Source organism: Lissotriton helveticus, chromosome 1_1 (assembly GCF_964261635.1).
Source record: "Lissotriton helveticus chromosome 1_1, aLisHel1.1, whole genome shotgun sequence".
Classification (NCBI taxonomy): Eukaryota; Metazoa; Chordata; class Amphibia; order Caudata; family Salamandridae; genus Lissotriton; species Lissotriton helveticus.
Window position 1 is genome coordinate 81352012 of NC_136057.1, and position 21626 is coordinate 81373637.

Here is a 21626-nt window from a genome sequence, read left to right on the forward strand (position 1 = left end):
GAGGAGAGTGCTGAACCCTAGGAGGAGAGGTAGGGGGAGGAAAGCCTCGCCCATGACTTCTGGTCAGCCTGAGGGTGCGGACCCTAGGCTGGAGGATCAGTGGCTGTCTAGAACTGCCCTTATGAGGGGAAGAGTGGAGAATGGGTACTAATTGCCATGGGTAACTACCCCTACTCTGTGGATGGGTAAGGACCAGTGGCATCTGGGTAGCCTAGGGCCTGGTCCTGGCCGCGGGCAGCTAGGAAGTACCAGTGGGGTAGCCTAGTTGGTCCTGAGAGCTTTTACAAAGGGTACCACATGGGTTCACAGTGGCATAGAACAGGAGGGTGTCCTAAGGCCAACAGAAACAAATTCAGCAATAATAGGAAGGGTGAAGGCACCCGTTAGGGGTGATCCTGTAGAGAGGGGCCATGTCTACCAAATTCAATAGCTGTTTTCATCAGTGCAACTAACAAGCTTATTCTTGCAGTAGTAGCATCAATGCTTCATGCGTGACTTCCAAGGTATATCATCGGTAAGGACGTAAGCGCTGGAGAGATGAGTTAAAGGCCAGTGTAGAATGTTGAGTTCTGACGTACACGCAGTGTAATCAAGATGTGTTCAACTACTCTCCATGTGTGGCTTGGTAATAGGTAAGTACCTGGGCTGGAAGGAAGCTATAACTGGTGACAAGATCGGGGATACGAAGCCCGTACACTAAAAGCGCTCTTCCAGAGAGTTTGCCGTGGTCCAGCACACTGCTCGTGCGTGCCACGTGTGCCTCAGTTGAAGTGCAGAATCGATGCTGGCAATGGTGGAATCTCAGTGCAATGCCAGCCTGCATATAATGCTTAAAGATAAAGACAGCGACACTGAAAGTCTACATGTCGCTGGACTAGAACTGAACGAAACAGCTTCTAATGGAATATATGGCGCCATTATGCAAATTAATACGATTACGCTATGTGGAGTAAGAAAACTAAAGGTGGAGAAGGAAAGCACACAGAAATAGTTCAGTTCACATTACACTGAAATTCACATGCTATGAAGCAGAGATTAACCAGGTGTTTGTGAAGAAACATTTCAGCACAAAATCGACTGGTGTTATCTGCTTTCATGTACTTGTAGTGTACAAAGATTTATCTCCTTCCCGAAACCATCAACAAATCATTGTCTCTCAACATGCTGGAGAGCAGTCCCAGAAAGAGGGTTGGGGTGGGTTTGCCTAGTTTCCCAAGCCGAAGTGGCACACCACCAAAGCTGCTGAATAAGGGGCCCAGAACAACTCATTAGACAGCCATAACATACAGAGCTCCGATGTAGAGCCAGACAGAGATCCAAGCTCCAAAAGTCATTAAGGCTGACCTCGAAGCTAGCACATCACGAGGCGCTAGAGAAGCTCTGTCTGATCAAGTTCCACAGGGAGTGCCTGAGAGACCACTACTGTCCTCCAATGTATATACGGCTGCTGCATTCTTAAAACCGCCAACTGTGTTTGATATTGCAAAAAAACAGAATATTGGCGATAGATGGATGGATAGAGACTTTTGAAGATTTCATAGATGCAATAGATGAAAAAGAGTATAAAGTATCTTGAGAAACATAGCCGGTGAAGGAGGAAAGAAGCCATGAAAAGAAGAACCACGACCCACCACCACCCGCAACAGGTTCCTCACAGGAGCTGGAGCAAGATCACCGCCGACCAGCTCACCACCTCCCTCAGCTAGAGCCCACCCGCCAGCACAACGGACCCCAACGAAGCAGCCCGCAACTTCACACAGTGGCTGACCGCCTGCGCCGATGACCTCGCACCACTGAAGAACCCTCCCAGCAGACCCAGAAGCAAGAAGGCCTCCTGGTTCACCGGCGAACTCAAGGACTCCAAGAAGAACTGCCGCACCCTCGAGAAAGCCTGGCTCCTCGACCAGACCACAGACAACATGACCGCCCTCAAACAAGCCACCCGCAAGCACCACCAGCTTATCCGCACCACCAAGAAGAAATAACTGAAGGAACGACTGGACAACAACGCCCACGACAGCAAGGAACTCTTCAGCATCGTCAAGGAGTTCTCCAACCCCAGCACCGGCAACAACGACATCACTCCTTCACAAGATCTCTGCGACTCTCTCGCCTCGTTCTTCCACCGCAAGATCGCCGACATCCACAACAGCTTCGGCGCACCATCCACGCACCCAACCGTCAAACCAACGTCCCCCACCGCCACCCTCCGCACCTGGACCACGGTGACCACCAAAGACACAGCCCGCACGATGAAAGCCATCCACTCTGGATCTCCGACCGACCCCTGCCCCCACCACGTCTTCAACAAGGCCGACTCCACCATCGCACCCCAACTCCGGAACATCATCAACACCTCCTTCAACACTGCCACTTTCCCGGAGAGCTGGAAGCATGCAGAGTTCAGCGCCCTACTGAAGAAACCCAACAGCGGACCCCACCGACCTCAAGAACTTCCGCCCCATCTCGCTCCTCCCTTTTCCTGCGAAAGTCATCGAGAAGATCGTCAACAGACAGCTGGCCGCCTTCCTCGAGACGAACGGATCCCACGACCCCTCGCAGTCCGGTTTCAGAGCCAACCACAGCACCGAGACCGCCCTGATCGCAGCCACCGACGACATCCGAGCCCTGCTCGACAACGGGGAAACAGCGGCACTCATCCTCCTGGACCTCTCCGCAGCGTTCAACACTTCTGCCACCGCACCCTAGTTCAACGCCTCAGCAACATCGGCATCTAAGAGAAGGCACTGGAGTGGATCATCTCGTTCCTTGCCGGAAGAACACAGAGAGTTCGCCTCCCCCCGTTTCGATCCGAGGCCACCGAAGTCATCTGCGGCGTACCACAAGGATTGTCACTCAGCCCCACCCTCTTCAACGTCTACATGAGACCTCTTGCAGCCATCGCACGCCAACACAACCTCAACATCATCTCCTACGCCGACGACACCCAGCTGATCCTCTCCCTCACTAGGGACCCCGACACCGCCAGAACCAGCCTACACGAAGGGATGAAAGACGTCGACGAGTGGATGAAGAACAGCCGCTTAAAACTGAACTCAGACAAAACGGAAGTCCTCATTCTGGGACCATCACCCTCCGCCTGGGACGACTCCTGGTGGCCTCCCGCCCTGGGCACCACTCCCAAGCCAACAGACCACGCACGCAACCTGGGCTTCATCCTGGACTCTTCCCTCTCGATGACCAGATAAGTCAACGCCGTCTCCTCATCGTGCTTCAACACCCTACGCATGCTCCGCAAGATCTTCCGATGGATCCCGACCGAAACCAGGAAGACGGCCAGCCAGGCACTCGTCACCAGCCGACTGGACTACGGAAACACCCTCTATGCCGGAACCACAGCCAAGCTACAGAGGAGACTCCAACGCATCCAGAACGCCTCCGCCCGACTCATCCTGGACATCCCCCGACGCAGCCACATCTCCGGCCACCTGAGGGACCTGCACTGGCTCCCCGTCAACAAGAGGATCACGTTCAGGCTCCTCACCCACGCACACAAGTCTCTCCACGACCTGGGCCCCAAGTACCTCAACGACCGACTGACCTTCTACACGCCCACCCGCCAGCTACGATCTACTAGCCTCGCCCTCGCCGCCGTACCACGCATCCGAAGAGCCACCGTCGGAGGCAGATCCTTCTCCTACCTGGCGGCCAAGACATGGAACTCCCTCCCCATCCACCTTCGACTGACCCAGGACCATCTCGCCTTCAGGAGACAACTCGAGACCTGGCTGTTCGAGCAGTAGCGGACCCCTTCCCCCAAGCGCCTTGAGACCCTCCCGGGTGAGTAGCGCGCTATATAAGTGTTATGATTGATTGATTGATTGATTGACAAGAAGGTGAAAAGACATATGGTCAAATCGAAAAGGCCTTTAATGTCAAGTTTAAGCCAGTGCCAAATGTGAATTATAAAAGAAATATCTTCATCCAGAGACCAGGTAAGACCATTGAAGAGTTTGTTGAAAGACTGGATGTTTGGTAAAGCACTGTAAATTTAATACATTTATGATGAGGAGGCTACCCTCCTCGGAGTAATCAATGGATGTCTGTCGTAAGCATTTCATCGACGAATGCTGATGGAAACTGATATTGTATCAAGTCCTCATGGCTGCTTGCGCTGACCAGCGTACTTATCGCCAAGTGACTGACATGGAGGCCGTAGGTGCCCAAAGTGCGTTGGTCGTGAGCACGAAAAGTAAGCCAAGGTACAAGGCCGAGGGACACAAGGTCCTGTCTCCATAGAATAACAAAACGTGTTACAGATACGGACTGTCATTTCCACACAAAGGTAAATGTCCTGCCATTGGACAGATATGCATAGACTGTGGTAAAGCGAATCATTTTGTGACGACTTGCAACACGAAGATAAAAGTAAGTGTGTAATATAGAATATATTTTTACTTAGTCCTGCGTGGATTCCCTTTTGTGGTTTACTCACTGTGTTGTTGCGTTAGTGCGTTGCACGAATGCTCTGCACATTGCCTCTTTAAATTAGCCTGACTGCTCTGTGCCAAGCTACCAGAGGGTGAGTGCAGGTTATCTCAGGTGTGTATCTGGCTTACTCTGACTAGAGTGGTGGATTCTGCCTGGCTTAGGTGCCTACCCTAGCCAACCAGAAACCCCATGTCGAACAGTGGTTCTTGTGAATCACTTGATTTCCCAGCATGCTCCTGCTGCAGAACTAAGTCATCCCACTTTGTGTAGGAGGACTAGCCACCATTTGTATCTCAAAGGGAAGTGTGACTCTTTTTCGTAGATCATACATTTTTTTTCCCTGAATTGTAACTGTTCACTTCTCCATATTATATCAATGCAGCTTTTTCAAGAAATATTTTCTTCATGTAATTTTCAATGTTTTTTCTATTTTGCAGAACAACAATCACATCTAGAAAATATGAATGGGAAAGAAAGCCATAAAGGTTCTGGAAGCAAGATGAATATAACTCAAAATATCTACGTAAAGAAACGGCGCAGAATGCACATGAGGGAGAGACGCTTTGCTTGTAATGTGTGTGAGAAAGGATTTATCAATGAGACACTTCTTGTGAGGCACAAAAAAGGACACACCAGCCTCAGGCCATATCCCTGCGGAACGTGTGAAAAGTGTTTCACTCAAAAGGGAACTTTTTTACAGCATCAAAGAACACACACTGGAGAGAGGCCGTATCACTGTACAGAGTGTTCCAAGCGCTTTGCTCATAAGAACAGCCTTGTACGACATCAAAGTTTACACACAGGAGAGAGGCCTTATCACTGCACTGTGTGTTCCAAGCGCTTTGCTGATAAGAGATCCCTTGTACAGCATCAAAGAGTACACACAGGAGAGAGGCCTCATCATTGCACTGTGTGTTCCAAAACCTTTTCTTGTAAGGCAAACCTTGTACTGCATCAAAGAACTCACACAGGAGAGAGGCCTTATCACTGCACTCTGTGTTCCAAGCGCTTTTCTCATAAGACGAACCTTGTACAGCATCAAAGCGTACACACAGGAGAGAAGCCTCATCACTGTACTGTATGTTCAAAAACCTTTTCTCAGAAGGCAAACCTTGTATTGCATCAAAGAACACACACCGGAGAGCGGCCTTATCACTGCACGCTGTGCTCCAAAACCTTTTCTTGGAAGAAAAGTCTTGTACTGCATCAAAGAACTCACACAGGAGAGCGGCCTTATCACTGCACTCTGTGTTCCAAGCGCTTTTCTTATAAGGCGAACCTTGTACAGCATCAAAGCGTACACACAGGAGAGCGGCCTTATCACTGCACTCTGTGTTCCAAACGCTTTTCTGATAAGGGATCCCTTGTACGGCATCAAAGAACACACACAGGATAGAAGCTTTATCACTGCACTGAGTGTTCAAAGCGCTTTTCTCGTAAGGCAACCCTTGTACAGCATCAAAGCGTACACACAAGAGAGAGGCCTCATCACTGTACTGTGTGTTCAAAAACCTTTTCTCAGAAGGCAACCCTCGTACTGCATCAAAGAACACACACAGTAGAGAGGCCTTATCTCTGCATTAAGTGTTCCAAGCGCTTTGCTTATCAGGGATCCCTTGTACGGCATCAAAGTGCACACACAGGAAAGAGGCCTTATCACTGCACTATGTGTGAGAAGAGCTTTACTGGTAAGGTACATATGCAACGGCACCAAATAATACACTCTAAACTGAACCCCATCACTGCACAGTTTATGCCAGGAACTTCACTCAAAATGAACGTTTCTACAACACCAATAAATACAAACTAGATCCATTTTCACTGTAACAATCTTATGTCCTGCTTACCCCAAAGTAAGTTTTACTGGAATGTTGTAACTTAGCGAGGGCTTATAGTCATCAATTCCTAATGGCCAGTGTTCCCTGTAGGGAGCGCGCATTTAGTGTAATAACCCTGAGTGGGCAAACTCCGTTGCGAAGCGCATACACTTCATACATCACTGAGGCACCATTTGCAACTCTTGCTTTTAAAAAGCGAGCAGCGTGGAAAACAAGATCTCTTGCATGAAGGAGCACAGAGAGCAGATCTTGGGCCTAGCAACATACCACCGTGGAAGAGGGGAGAACGAGCAGCGTACCTCTTAAACAGCAGTGTATCGGGTTGCCGATGGTCACAAGTTGTGCAGCATGTTTCTTCTTCGCATGCTGTTTGCTGCACTAGTTTCTGACAGAGGCTGCAGGGCTTTACAGGCTGCAGTGGCTGTCCGGGCATGATCCGCGCCTTGCAGATTAATTTATTTTAAACGTCCATGCACTAATTAGCATTGTTCGGTATTTAAGGGCACGATGTACGGCATACTGATGTTTAAGTCCCAGCTAAAAGTGTTCAAAGGCAAGCACTCAGTGCGTATTGGTATGCCTGTGCTAAACTTATTTAGAGAAGTAATTTCTGACCCTGCCACAAGCATGCTAAGGCATATGTGCCCCTAGTGAAGCAGCATCATTAAGATGAGTCATTTCCCTGGCCTAGACCTGGGCTCTGTAATTGCAGCTCTGGTCACCTGTGAAGCGTGATTGCTAGCAGCCGTACAAGAATGTAAGGAGACTATGATCGGTAACCAATCACATCCTTGTGTTATTTCTTTATAAATGTTCTGAGTCTTTCTCACTGCTAGTTGATTCTATTGTACCAACCGAATATAGGATTCATTTACCACCTCGCTCACGCCATTACATGAGGGCACAGCCGCAACGCTATCACACCATCTTACAAAACACACACTAAACTACTACTTACACGTCACAACAACTTTTAGCTGACAGCTAGGGCTCTCACCACAGACCCCTATTCACAGATGCCAAAGTCCCTACTCGCTTCTCGGAAAGGACTTGCGTCCATCTTCAGCCCAGGTGCTGCTCGCTCTTTGTGGTGTGTGATTACCGTTGGAGCTGCAGAAAGAAACGTGGGCTCTTTTCCCTTCCCATCATACCTTTTATCACATATGTTTAAGAGTTAGTAGTTGAACTGTAGTGATTGCATATGTATGTAGACCTCTTTTCCTCAATAAATCCTGCTGTATCTTTCATTCCAATGGGTTCGAGTCAGCATTCTGTGCATTTAAGATCCCCTCCTATAGGATTCACATTTATTTTTTTGTCATTCTGTAAGCTCTACATCGCTCAGGCTTTGGTAGTGAAGAGCGCTGCCGCAACCAACTGCAAATCAGCTAACCCACTGAGCAGCCCCTTATCTATGAGTGCCGCCAGGTATAACTTGATTTACCTCTTGTAAGGAGTAAGTACTGTGTCCAGACTGATTTTTTAAATATTTTTTTTATCCCAGTTCTTTTTTGCTTATCTCATTCGAAGAATGCAAAATACAACAAGACTTCGGGCAGGATGTACTAGCATCAGGAATACCGATTTCCTATTTGCGATTCTCTATGAGTCGCAATTTGGAAATCAGAATTCCTAACGTATGAAACTCTTTTGAGTGTCGTTAGCGATTGCTAGTGAGTGACAAATAGACCTTCCTCATGCATATTAGTGAGGTAGGTCACAATTTGAGACCCATTAGGAATCACAGCCATCACAGAGATGGCAGCCTGCTAAGGTCAGCAGACCACCATGTCTATGATAGGGTTTTAATAAAGCAGTCTGTTTATTTTTTTTTAATGCAGCCCGTTTTCCTTAAAGGATAATGGGATGCATTTAAAAAGAAAAAAAATACGCTTTTTCGTTTAATTTTTTAAGAGTAGACAGTGGGGTCCGTGGGACAGCCGCCTGCTCTTAAAAATATTTGTTTTCCTTTCTTCAAAGGACCCTTACCTATTTGCAAATGGGTTACCACCTCCTTCAAAGGAGTCAGTAAAACTTGACCCTAATTCGGTCGCAAAACTTTCATACAGCCCATTCAGATTCAGTAATTGGAAGAAATGCCGTAAACACGCCCCTTTTAAATACCAAATCGCAAACACTAATTGCAAGTAGGTAGCGTGTTACTGAATCACAATTTGTATTTGGTACATTTGTAAAAGCATTTTTGTGGTTGGGCGTTTCTGACTGCAAAAATGCTTTGTACAAGGGGCCCCTAATGATTTACTCCCCCAGCTGGAGAACTAGCCAATAGGGCACTAAACTAATGATGCAGTGCCAGCTTTGCACGTGTGCAGCAACAGCGAGGCACAGGTTTTTTCTTAAAACAAATTAATCACTGCAAGCATTCATTTATTTGTGCTCCTCATGATTGAAGATATCTCTTTCAGCCTTAGGCTTGGAGATAATATTTTGTTTGAAGTCCATGTTCGTGTTTTCCCAGAGGACGGCAGATGCTCCTGCTGTTCTTGGCCCATTCATCACACACTCCTGCTGGTGCTTGCTTACTCCTCATGCTTCTGTGCACTACCATTGGTGCAGCAGGTGCAGTGGCACGGGGCCTAGGGCTGTGAGGGGCCAGTTGAACCTTGTAAATTACTGTATATTAGCAGCCCAACAACAGTCGAATTGGTGATTTCCTTTGCTTGCACCTGAGCTCATGGCATCCTGGTCTTTCCACAAATATGCATAAACCCGAGCAGGACGTTCCTGCTAGCACTGATGGAGAGGGGGGCTGTACGTTTTGGAAGGAGAGTCGATCTCTCAGGACCATGCTCAGATAAAATGATCATTATTACGAATCTCTGCACTGCCGACGCCTGAGCAGCAGGAACCCTTTGTCTACCTCTTCTTGGTTAATGCGGGACTTCATTCTGCCTAAAATAAGGTTCCCGTATGTTTCATTTAACAACACAGTTTGCTTCCTAAATGCAACGGCAAAGTTAGATTTTAGTGGGATGAACAGCACATAGGATTATACCTGCAAGCGTTTTGGAAATAGAAACAGACACACACAGGCATCAACCCTTTTAAGAATATCCATGCCTTATGTCCCATATACTCCACTCCACGTGTTGTGTAGCATTCTGCATCATAGGGAGGGGACACCTTCACAAAAGAAGGGTCGAGGATGTGTTGCATCTTAAAAGGCTTCAAGCCTGTGCTCTGCGTGCTGCAGATGTCCGCAGTGGATGCCTTAACAATCTGTGCTACCTTACATGCTTACTAAGACATAGGAACAATTGTGTATGTATGTCAATTATAACTGAGGATCAACAAACGTTTTGGTTTAGAGGATTGCCTAAACCTTTTTGTTTAGTAGCTACAAGGACTTTGTTTCTGAGGCACTTTGCATTTCATATTCACTGTGCTGCGGCTCACCATTACCAACCCAATGAATACAAAATGCAATTGAGAATTGGTTGCAGGTTGCAGGTTTCAGGCTCCACTCATCCTCCACCGTTCCACAAGCAGGTAGTTTGGATCTTCCATTCATTTAAGGCAATTCCTGAAATATCAGAAATAGCTGTAAAGTCCAGAAAAATGTTTCACACTCTCAGGGGATTCCTTTCTTTTCTTGTCCAACTCCTCTCTGCTGTTTTTTTTAAATTCTTTTTTTATTAACATTTTAAAGATCACACGTGCACATTTGACCACCTCATAGTCCCACTTCATAACATAGTTCTTGTATGATACAGAAAGTAGCACAAAGCATTCAGTGGTAAGTGGCGCTCTTCAGTATACCTTTCTGCTGCTGACAGTCATTCGATAGACCTCTCCCCACACATCTGCCCCAGAGGACCTGTTGTCCGTACATTCTTCAAATGCATACATTTGTTCGTCCTTTGCGGGGGTCTGGTGTTAACGCAGTCCCATTCCATAGCCCACCACGCTGCAGCCTGCAATCCTCTTTTAGTATCCTGTGTCCAGCATCGCCCCTCTGCGTGCCCTTCCTCCTCGGCATTTTCGCAATTGTCCACTAAGTATGCCTTATAAAGGGCCCAGTAGTCCCTAGGGTGGTTCTGCACAGACTGAAGCTCATTAGAAGTGTCCAAATACTCATTACAGTATGCCATGTCCGAGTGCCGATCCCCCAATTTTGGGGCAGGGCACCTTGCCCAGCGCATCGCTTAGCTAATAGTAGTCCAATAACTGCTAGCTTCCTGACCGATTTTACTAGGTCCTTATCGTATCACAATAAAGCTAGCATTGGTTCCATCTGTATAGTGAGGCTGTTCTAGCCGTCAATACCTGGAAAACTCCCTCCCAGAATTGAAGTATCGCTGGACAGTACCAAGCAGCATGTATAAACCCTTCTTCCAGCTCACTGCATCGCAGGCAGTTTGCAGATTCCCATAAGCCATATCGGTACAATCTTTCCAGCGTATAACACACACGGTTTATGTACTTAAAGTGTATCAACTGGTGTCCCCATTTACAGATCCCTCCTTAGTTGTAGCGCAGCAGGACTGCCATACCTTATCTTCTATCGGCCTACCCACGTCTCTCGGCTAGTCCGATCTTGCTTTAGTCACACGCTCGCGACTGCAGGAGGCTCCAGCTGGAAACTGCAAGGCCCAGAAGGCAGTGGGCACACCGGAGGACAGCTTGCCCCTCCCCCTAGCCATCGGGGGCTACATAGACCTTTCGCGGCCCACGACTGCAGAAGACTCCAGCTGGGAACTGCGAGGCCCAGAAGGCAGTGGGCACACTGGAGGACAGCTTGTCCCTCCCCCTAGCCACCAGCGGCTACATAGACCTCTCGCGTCTCCCGCTCCGCGGGAAACGCTTGCGACTGCAGAAGGCTCCAGCTGGGAACTGCGAGGCCCAGAAGGCAGTGGGCACGCCAGAGGACAGCTTGCCCCTCCCCCTAGCCACCGGGGGCTTCATAGACCTCTCGGGTCTCCCGCTCCACGGGAGACGCTCGCGAATGCAGAAGGCTCCAGCTGGGAACTGCGAGGCCCAGAAGGCAGTGGGCACACGGGAGGACAGCTTGCCCCTCCCCCTAGCCACCGGGGGCTACATAGCCCTCTCGCGTGTCCCGCTCTGCGGGAGAAGCTCGTGACTGCAGGAGGCTCCAGCTGGGAACTGCGAGGCCCAGAAGGCAGTGAGCACACCGCAGGACAGCTTGCCCCTCCCCCTAGCCATCGGAAGGACATAAGCGTCTGGACCCTCCAGCTGCGCGGGACGCATGCGGGCGGGCACCGGGCTAAGCCCGGGTAAAGGGCGGTCCGTCTGTGGCCGTCGGGGGCCAGAGGAGGCTGGGCTGGGCCACCCCCCTTGTTATCGCCTCAAGAAGGTACTGTTGACATTTTACGAGTGCCTTAATAGCACGAGAACCTAAGTAATGGGGAAGAGAAAATGTATGGAGGGAGGGGGTGAGGGCCCAAGTGTACTGACAAAGGGGAAGAAGTCAAAAAAGTCTAAGAAAGTAGCAACGCATGCAGGGGGGAACTGTGTTATGGACCGTATTGACGAGCTAATCGAAGAAAGTGGAGCACTACTTACAACCAACCACCTCCCTAATCAGAAGCCAGAAAGTGGATGTAAGAGCCCCGTGGAAGTACTAAGGGGGGGGATTAAACAAGGCCCAATAGTGGTCCCTGACATGTTCCTAGGGAGAAAACAAGGTAACAGAGTTCTAGATAAAGGGAATGCTGAGGGGGGAAATGAGATCAGTAAATCTGGTATAGAACATAGAGCAATATGCCCCCTTGTGGTTGATCCAATTATTATTTGTTAAAATAGGTTTTCAGCCCTAGCAAATACTGATAGCTGTAGTTCTACGATTGATGGGGAAGGAGCCCAACCCAGTACATGTGAGATTGTTGTTCTCCAAGGAGCTAGTGAATCCACACTCAAGTTCAAGTTCAAGTTCGGGCATTTATATAGCGCACTACTCACCCAGAGGGTCTCAAGGCGCTAGAGGGGGGGTTCACTATTTGTCGAATAACCAGGTTTTCAGTTCTTTTCTGAAGGAGATGTGGTTCTGAGTAAGGCGAAGGTGGGTGGGGAGTGAGTTCCAGGTTTTGGCAGCCAGGAAGGAGAAAGATCTGCCACCCATGGTGGTTTTTCGGATGCGCGGGACTGCGGCGAGGGCTTGATTGGATGATCTTAGTTGGCGGGTGGGAATGGAGAAGGACAGCCGGGTGTTGAGGCATTCGGGTCCTAGATTATAAAGGGCCTTGTGTGCGTGGGTAAGAAGGCGGAAAGTAATTCTTTTGTTGACGGGAAGCCAGTGGAGGTTTTTTAGGTGTCCGGTGATGTGCTCTTGGCACGGGATGTCTAAAATGAGTCTCGCTGACGCGTTTTGGATACGCTGGAGCTTTTTCTGCAATTTATTTTGTAGTTCCGGCGTAGAGTGTGTTGCCATAGTCTAGTCGACTTGTGATCAGTGCATGGGTGACAGTCTTTCTTGTCTCGAGGGGGATCCAGCGGAAGATCTTTTTGAGAATGCGAAGGACGTTGAAGCAGGAGGATGATACGGCGTTGACTTGTCTGGACATTGAGAGAGAGGAGTCTAGAATGAAGCCAAGGTTACGTGCATGGTCTGTGGGTGTGGGTGCTGACCCCAAGGCAGAAGGCCACCATGAGTCGTCCCAAGCTGAGGGGGAGGATCCTAGGATGAGCACCTCCGTTTTGTCTGAGTTGAGTTTTAGGCGACTCTGTTTCATCCATTCTGGGGGGACTTCTTGACTTTCTCGTTCCCACTAAGGAAGACAGCACTGCCCTGACCATTGTGGTCAAACAATTATGTAAACTGGTTGAGGGCATGCGGGTTAAGATCGAAAGCCTTACCGCTTCAGTAAATAAAACCATATTAGGCCGAGGTCCCTGTTCTACTTGCATAGCAAATAAGAAAACAAATGGTATGCCTATAGATCAGGGCAATGTGGCAACTCAACGCATTGTGTCTCGCCCAAGCAGAGATAATGTTTTGATCCAGGCTGGTGCTTTGCATAGCGAAGCGGCTAGGGCAAGGAAAGGGTTGTCGCAAGTCCCTTACACTAATGTTGGCAAACAACCAATTGCAACGTTAGGGGAAACCCAGCTAAGCAAAAGAAGTGGTGATTCCAAACTGAGCGGTAGACATCGTGACCAAGCTAGCATGTCCAAACAAATTAACAATAAAATTCCTACAATGGACAGAGGTAAACAACAACACCATGCTGATATGAATGAAACACCGAAAGTTTATTTGGTGAATGTTCCAAAATTGGGCCCTGGCAGGGATCGAGAATCAAGTGAATCTCTAACTAATAAGGGTATTCATTGGATTAGGAACACCAGGGGTTGTCGATCAGTGATAAGAGATGATATTGTTAGGACACAAAGGCTTTCTACCCAAGGGGGAAAAACCGACTGTATTGAACTAGTTCTTAAACCGGCAAATATGGCAGAGAATTTAATACTGTTGGAATTTAGAAGTTGCTCCCCAGTTTATTCTGCCATACAAATGAGATCTTCTCCCCCACAACATTGCCTGGCTGAAACAGGAAAGCGAGCACTCGAAAGTGAACAAGGCTGTTCGGGCTTAGAGTCGAATGATTGACTACCAGATAAAGGTGACCAATCAGGCCTCTCAGTCTCTATCGTAGCGGAAAGTCCGAGCCTGCATGTAGATCTTAATCCAGGCATTCTTTGCACACCAGTAACCTCGTGGTTGTTGGAAGATCACGATAACCCCATGTCCGGTCGCGTCCTAGAAGGCCCAAATTTAAATTTGAACCCTAACCTCCCTGATGGCCTTGAGAAATTTGGTTCAATCTTATCTTGGAACGTCACAGGATTGAACACGAAGATTCAAACCCCGGAATGGGCCTCGTTTATTAATCTGTATACTATCTGTCTTTTCCAAGAAACCTGGCTAATTGAAGCACAGTATTTCCCGGGTTTTTTAAATGTTATCGTACCCGCGGAAAAGGGCGAAAGAGGGCGACCTTCAGGGGGTATAGTTATCTGGATTAGGCAGGACTTAGAAGTTAGTGTAAAGGTGCTCCCCTCAAACCACAGGGATATACAGATTGTTACCCTTAAGTATAGACAGGCTAAACCTGTAGATATCTACAATGTATATGCGAGGAGTACATGGGGCAAAAAATCTGAGACCATTGCCACCCTAGAGAACTTATAGAAAGATACTCCACGCAATCATATATAATTGTAGCAGGCGATTTTAATACGACTTTTGAACCGTTGTTAAGTGGCGACTGGAACCTCACAGATGAAGAAGATAAGCAGTGGGGAGTTCCTAAATTAGAATTGGAGCCTGTAAAGAGGTGGCCTGAACTGACAATTCAGATTAATTCAATTTGCATGAATAAGGGGTTGAGGGCAACCAATGGCAGGACATCACAGGATAAGCTGGGTGCTACTACTTTCAAGAGCGGCCTACGGGAAAGTAGAATTGACTTCATTTTAGTGAGTCTTGGAATGTGGGAATACTTAGAGGATATGATGGTTGTTGATCGGTTGGAGAGCGATCACAATCCTCTATGTATGTTCTTGTCTTATTGGAAGGCGCCTACGGCTGCCAGGGGATCGAATGAAGTGTCTCCCCCAAATATAGTTCTTGCGAATGATATGCGCCACATAAAATGGGCAAAATTGCTAGAATGCCAGGAGCATAAGATTTTATTTCAAGCAAGCTAGAGCAAGCAACAAGGGAGTTGGGGGTACATACCAGTAGTGGTGGTACGGACTTAGATTTAGAATCTGGTACTAGGACACACGAAACATTGTTTAACCAATTAAAGTGTTTGTTTGTTAGACCATGCAAGGTGAATAAGGCACAAACTAACCGCTCTCCACGCTGGTATTCCAAAGAATGTAGGCAAGCACATCATGATTTGGGTCAGGCTATAAAGTTTGGATCTAGTATCGCTGTACGCCTTGTAAGGCAGCCTATAAAAGTGTAATATCCAAATCAAAGCGAGCGTGGGATGAGAAGAGGTGGCAAGAGCTCAAGGAAGCCAGCGCCCCCAAGAATTCCAAATGTTTTTGGAATATACTTAAGTGGGGTTGTGAGGGCCGACCTGAAAAGACACAAAACTGGGTAGCCCAAGTAGAGTAGGTGGCTTATTTTAAGCCGCAATATGCAAAAAGTGTGGAACCAAGTACAAGTGTAGAGGTTATACGCACACCCTTTTCGGAAGATCCATTCAATATTGGGGATATGAATTGCGCCTTGGACTCTGTGGTACCTGGTAGGGCGCCAGGTATAGGCGGCGTACCAGCTGATACCTTTTTGCATGATAGAGAATCTTGGGGGAGGTATATATTATTGTTGGCAAATCTAATAGCAAAGGGAACACCTATACCCGAATCGTGGAATGATGCGGAAAATATACCAGTTTTTAAGAAGGGGATAAGTCACTCCCCGGTAATTACCGCCCAATCAGTCTGATTGATACCATGCAAAAGATCTTTGGTAGACTGATTTTGATCAAAGTGCAGGAATAGGAGCGCGAGCAGAATATTTTATCCCACCTCCAAGCAGGATTTAGAGCCTGTATTAGCACAGTCTACCAAATATTGCATTTTGCAATGCTTCATTGGAAGACTGTGCAATTAGGTGGGGGTAGTTTATATGCTGCCTTCATTGATCTAAGGGCAGCCTTTGATCTTGTTTCACGCTCGATCCTGTGGTCTGTTCTACATGATATGGGTATGCCTCGTGCCCTTCTTTCGCTAATTATGAGACTCCATGAGCATAATTATGTGCAGATAAGATGGGGTTCTCCTGGATGCGTTACCAGCCAGTTTCCAGTAGAAAGAGGGGTGCGACAAGGCTGTGTGCTAGCGCCAACCCTGTTTTCTCTATACACTAATGATGCGGCCAAACTACTGATTGAAGCTAATGTTGATGCCCCAACTCTAGCAGGTGCGAAAGTACCCATTTTAATGTTTGCTGAAGATTGTCTAATTATTGCTAAGTCCCTGAGTGGATTGCAAAAAGCTCTAGGTATTTTTGAAAATGTTTGCACCAACCGAGGTCTAGAAGTAAATTTTTTTAAATCCAAATTTATGTCTTTTAATCAACATAAATCATAAGAGGGCAATGTGTTCATGAATGAATTACCCCTTGAGCAAGTCAAGGCTTTTAACTATTTGGGTGTTAGTATTCAACATGATTTGCGATGGAACCAACAGGTTGAGTTGGCAACGCTCAAGCATCACCAACTGGCTGGAGCCTTGAGCTTAGAGCATGCTAAGTCATTAACAAAACCAGTTGCCCCTGTTCCACGTGTTTACGATGCAAAGGTGGTTAGCTCAGCCCTTTACGGCGTAGAGATCTGGGGCTTTGAGAATTTAGGTAAAATTACTGTATCTGAAAATAGGTTCCTACGCAATCTTATATATCGACCCCCGAGTACCCCTGTCGAGGTTACGTAGTTTCCGACTCCCCTTCGTATTCAGCTGCCATTTTGTGCTTAGTAGCCATTTTGTGTTGCCTCACTCAGGCAGCATGGCTAACGCGGTAAACGCAGTGTTTTTGCCTCTTTTTAGCTGCTACGTGTCTTTTCTGTTGAAGAGTAACTCCTGCCCATGTTTACGAAACTGATGTGAGGGTCTGGCCGAGTCCGTAAATCCATGTCTAGACTGATTAATCCATGTCCTACTCCGCTGTTTGGGTCCCACCATTCTTCTCGACTTTATCTTGTTTAACTGACCTTCACTATTCTCTTCATGTGTTCTCTTGTTACATAGCCTGTCTTTTGAAGTATTGTAGCATGTTCTACCACCTGCAAATTGAATTACGGGCACTAGTGTTGATTAACTTGAGGGGAGGAGAGCACACGGGGTCTGAAAGGAGGGTGTGTTTTAGCTTGTTTTCGAACTATTCCTATTTGTCAGTTATGTGTGTTTTGGGAGTTGTCATCGTAAACTTGTGTTGTATAATAGACTGCGCGCCACGGAATGAGGAGGCAGTCTCCTCAGAATCCACCTTGTGTGTAACTTCTAGGATAACTGTGCTTAACTGCAGCTAATAAACCTGCTTTTCTACGCCTAACAGAGTGTCTCGTGTCTCTGTCTGTCAAGGCAGGTGAACCCGGAGATCTTAGACGTGCCCTGCGCCGCCTGGCCCATAAGGTCAGGTTCTCCAATTGGCGGCCCAACCTGCGACTTCAGCGGTAGTAGTTTTTGCCCGAGAGTCGTGAGGAGCTTCGCAAGAAAATTCCGGAGGATTTCACGAACCACGTGAGCGACCCCTGCATGTTGAAGTGGACCGAAGGTCTTTTTGAAGCGCGGCTACTCCTTCCCGACGGCTGCTGACGACTGCTGCCCTGACTGTCGCCCTGCCTTGGCCCTCTGGTGATGATTGGTATCGCGAGACGTTAGACGGACATCTGTTGGCGTGAGAAAACATTTAGTTAAGTATTCGTGAGTAGCGCCCACTCTTTGTTTTTTTTTTTTATTCGATTAGCGCGCTAACCGAAGCCAAGGGGTAAGTACGTTTGTGCTGTGACTATTGTCTAAAATCCCTTGACGTTTGTAAGGGAGTCCAGTTCGTTACGAAATGCCTGGATTCAGTAAGTTTAGAAAATGTTGTTGTTTTGGTTGTTCAAGGGATTCCCGGCTAGAGGATTCTTGTCCGATTCCTCCAGTTGGAACTCCCACTTACGAGCTCTATTCAAAACATGGTCTGGGTCCTATTATTTTTAATGAAACCTGGATCCGATATACAAATAAGGATGGTGTCCTACAGTGGCTACAAAATGTTTCTTTTGAGCCCGATATTATAGATAATTTGGAAACAATTCTATTTAAGAGAAAAGCCCGGAGTATGACGATTTTACAGGCTGCCCAGCAGTTTAAAAATGATGAGGCTGATCAGGTGATTGAGGTGTCGGAAAGACAGCATCATATGGCACTAGATAGATGTTATCCTGTGTTACCTACTGCATCAAAGAATAAGAATCCCGACGAAGATTCTTTTATGTCCCATGTATTAACGTTACCTCCACCTTATGTGTTAGGTGCTAATGCACCCCCATTACAACCTGCTGCTAATCCAGCTGTTTTGGTTCCTGCACAATTGCGTTTTCCTGTGATTCCACCTCTGCCCCCTTTGCTAGCGACTGCACCCCAATCTTCTGTGCCTCAGCCTCCTTTACCTGTTGTTTCTTTTGCTACAGATTCTTCTCCTGTTTTACAAAATACATTGTCTCCTGTTTTAGTGTCAGATTCCCCTACAGCTCGACAACGTTTAGGCAAAACTGTTTCAGGTCTTCTGTCACCGTTTCTTGGGCCTCTTTACTTTTCTCCTGCGTCGTCTCGGAAACAATCTCGTAGTCCGATTCCAGATTTGGAAGAACGGACTAAGTTAGATTCTCGTGCTCGTAATTGGATCATGAGTAGTGTACAGTATAGTGTGTGCGATATTTTAGATACTTTTCTTCAATGAAATGCACCTACACAGAGGTATGTTTTCAATGCTATGTGCACTACCCTTATTAAAGGATGGGGAGATGTGGACCTGGATTCACCTCCTCAGGATTTATTCGACGATTTATTCAAAAGCTTGTTACTCTCCGATCTTCCTTTTTCTCTCAAACTTCTCTTGAGTCTGATCCTGCGGTTCGTCGTAAAATGGCACAATATCCTATGCGAGAAGTTCCTCCAATATGGAGAGATGAGGTTCCTCAAGCGGGTGCTAATCCAGGTATTCCAGCTCACCTTTAGCGTATATGGGTACATGATCCTTGGAAAAGATCAGAAGTATTGGCACTTAAGCAGTCTTTACGGGACCCTCGTAAGAATCCTGCTGGGTATTATAAAGAGTGGTCTCAGACTATTGATGCATGTATTATGAATTTGGCAGATATTGATTTACTTATGGGAAATGTAGTCCCACAAGCAATATGGACCAAAATTCGTAGACAAGATCATGATCAAGCTTTAGGCGGAAATTGGGCTGCTATTGCTGCCGCAGATGCAGGTCAAATAGGTGGTGCCAAACCTGATGATTTAATTACGGAATTACCTGGTAAAATAATAGATCTAATGAAAATGATGATGCCTGCTGTACGCGTTAACTGGGATAAGTTAGCAGCGTGCAAGCAAAAGACTGATGAAAGTGTCTCCGATTTCTTTACTCGTTTCGAAGAGACTTTCATCGACCATAGTGGTCAAGATATGAGTACTGAAGGTGGACAGCGATTATTTGTAGATAAATTTGTCTTTAATCTACTTCCAGAATTGTCACATAAATTGAAACAATCAGAGAGTTCATGGGCCGTTTCTTCGACTGCCCAGATATTAGCTACTGCTCAGTATTATGAGAATAGGGATAAGGAAGATAAGGAAAAAGCAGAGAAAAAGACTAAGGAGTTAAAAATAAAGGTTCTTCTGCAACAGGCTTACCCCTCTCGTTCTACTCAGCCCCAATTTCAACAGCCTACGCAGTTCCTGAAGTTGTTGCAGAAACTGGTATCTTCAGCTCCGCAATTTCCGTTGGGTCCTAATCAGTGCGCCTATTGTAAAGAAGAAGGTCATTTCAAGAATAGTTGTCCGATTTTATTGCAACGTTATGGTGGATTATTAGCACCACGAGGTCGTGGTGATTCTCGGTCTATGTCCAGAGGTAGAGGACGTGGTGCATCGTCTCAGGAACGACGTCCCTCTCCCCCTCAGGACTCTATGAATTATTTTGATCAACGGAATTCTCAGTCTGCACAGTATTACAACAATGACTATTGTTTAGGCAGTGACACCGCAGATTTTCATACTAGCTAGGACAGCCATAGACAGAGTAAGGGAGTCGTATCAGTTCCAGTGGATCAAGATGGACCTTATGTTAATGTTGTAGCATTGGGTGTTACAGAGCCATTTCTTTTGGATACTGGTGCAATGAGAAGTTCTATTATGCATTCCAAACTCCCTGGGGCACCTTTGTCTGGCTTAACAAATGTTTCTGTAGGATTCTCTGGCGCCCAGTCAATAACCCTGTTTCTTGTCCTTTGCCCATTTCTATTGGTCTGTACGATTTAGAGGCTCCACTTCTTTTAACGACGGATTGTGGAGAGAATTTATTGGGTTTGGACTTATTAAAACGTTTGCATGCCACTTTGTATTGCTCACCCTCTGGTGTACATCTTACTTTGGGTGATAAATTGACTTCTCCGATGTATGTATCTAAAGAACAGCTGCCACTTGGACTGCGTTCACTTCCTGCTACGCCTTGGGCTACGGGTCCGAATGATGTTGGTTTATTGCAAATTCCACCTTATGTGATTACTGTTAAACCTGACGTTAAGTTGCCACGTGTTCCTCAATACAAAATATCTAACGAAGGTGAGAGAGCTTTGTTGGCTATTATTCATGACTTGGTTCAGAAAGGTGTGGTCGAAGAGACCAGAGGAAATGTTTGCAATAGTCCTGTTTTGCCTATTCTTAAACGTACTGATCCTTCACAGCCACCTGTGTACCGTTTTGTGATTGATCTTCGAGAGGTCAACAAAATTGTTGTCCCTCAGTTTCCTGTTGTGCCAGACATCACTGCGTTGCTCACTATGATTCCTGCTTCAGCTGCTTGGTTTTTGGTTATTGATCTAAAAAATGCTTTCTTTAGCATTCCTATTGCTGAGGAGAGTAGGGATCTCTTTGGCTTCTCTCTCGGAGGCCGAAGTTTCCGATTTAAACGTGCACCTCAAGGCTATTGTGAGAGTCACTCCATCTATAGTCAGGCTTTGATATCCCAGCTTGAAACTTTTTCCTTGCCATCAGGTGCTACTCTTATCCAATATGTAGATGATTTGTTAATAGCTGCTGATTCGGAAGATGTCTGTAGAACTGCGACTGTGTCGCTTTTGCAACATTTGTCTGATTTACACCATAAGGTATCACCTTCTAAGTTGCAATATTGTCACCAAGAGGTTACCTATCTAGGTCATCTCTTGTCGAAGGAGGGAAGACGATTGACCCCAGGAAGTATCCATGCAATTGCGCGGATGCCTGTACCATCCACACAAAGAGAAGTGCGTGCTTTCCTAGGCATTACCTCTTATTGTAGACAGTGGATTCCAAATTGTTCTCTACTTGCTAAACCTCTGTTGGCACTCACTCTTAAAGATACGCCCCAGCCTCTTCCTTGGACTGATGAATGTCAAAAGAGTTTTTCTGATTTGCGTACTGCTTGTGTTCTGCTCCTGTGTTGGGTACTCCAAACTACAGTAAACCTTCTACACTCTATGTTCATGAGAGGGAAGGTTGTGCATTATCAGTCCTGACACAGCAATTTGGAAACAAACAGAGGCCATGTACCTATTTTTTGGCTACATTAGATCCGGTAGCTAA

The 21626-nt window shown here is 46.8% G+C and overlaps 1 protein-coding gene across 1 annotated transcript in view; it reads left to right on the forward strand.

Moving 5' to 3' along the window:
• LOC144758731 (uncharacterized) overlaps positions 1–21626 on the forward strand; it is a 72577-nt gene that overhangs the window by 17161 nt on the left and 33790 nt on the right. The window contains 1 exon segment of the mRNA XM_078646446.1: positions 4890–6257. Within this exon segment, the coding sequence (XP_078502572.1) occupies positions 4890–6257 (1368 nt within the window).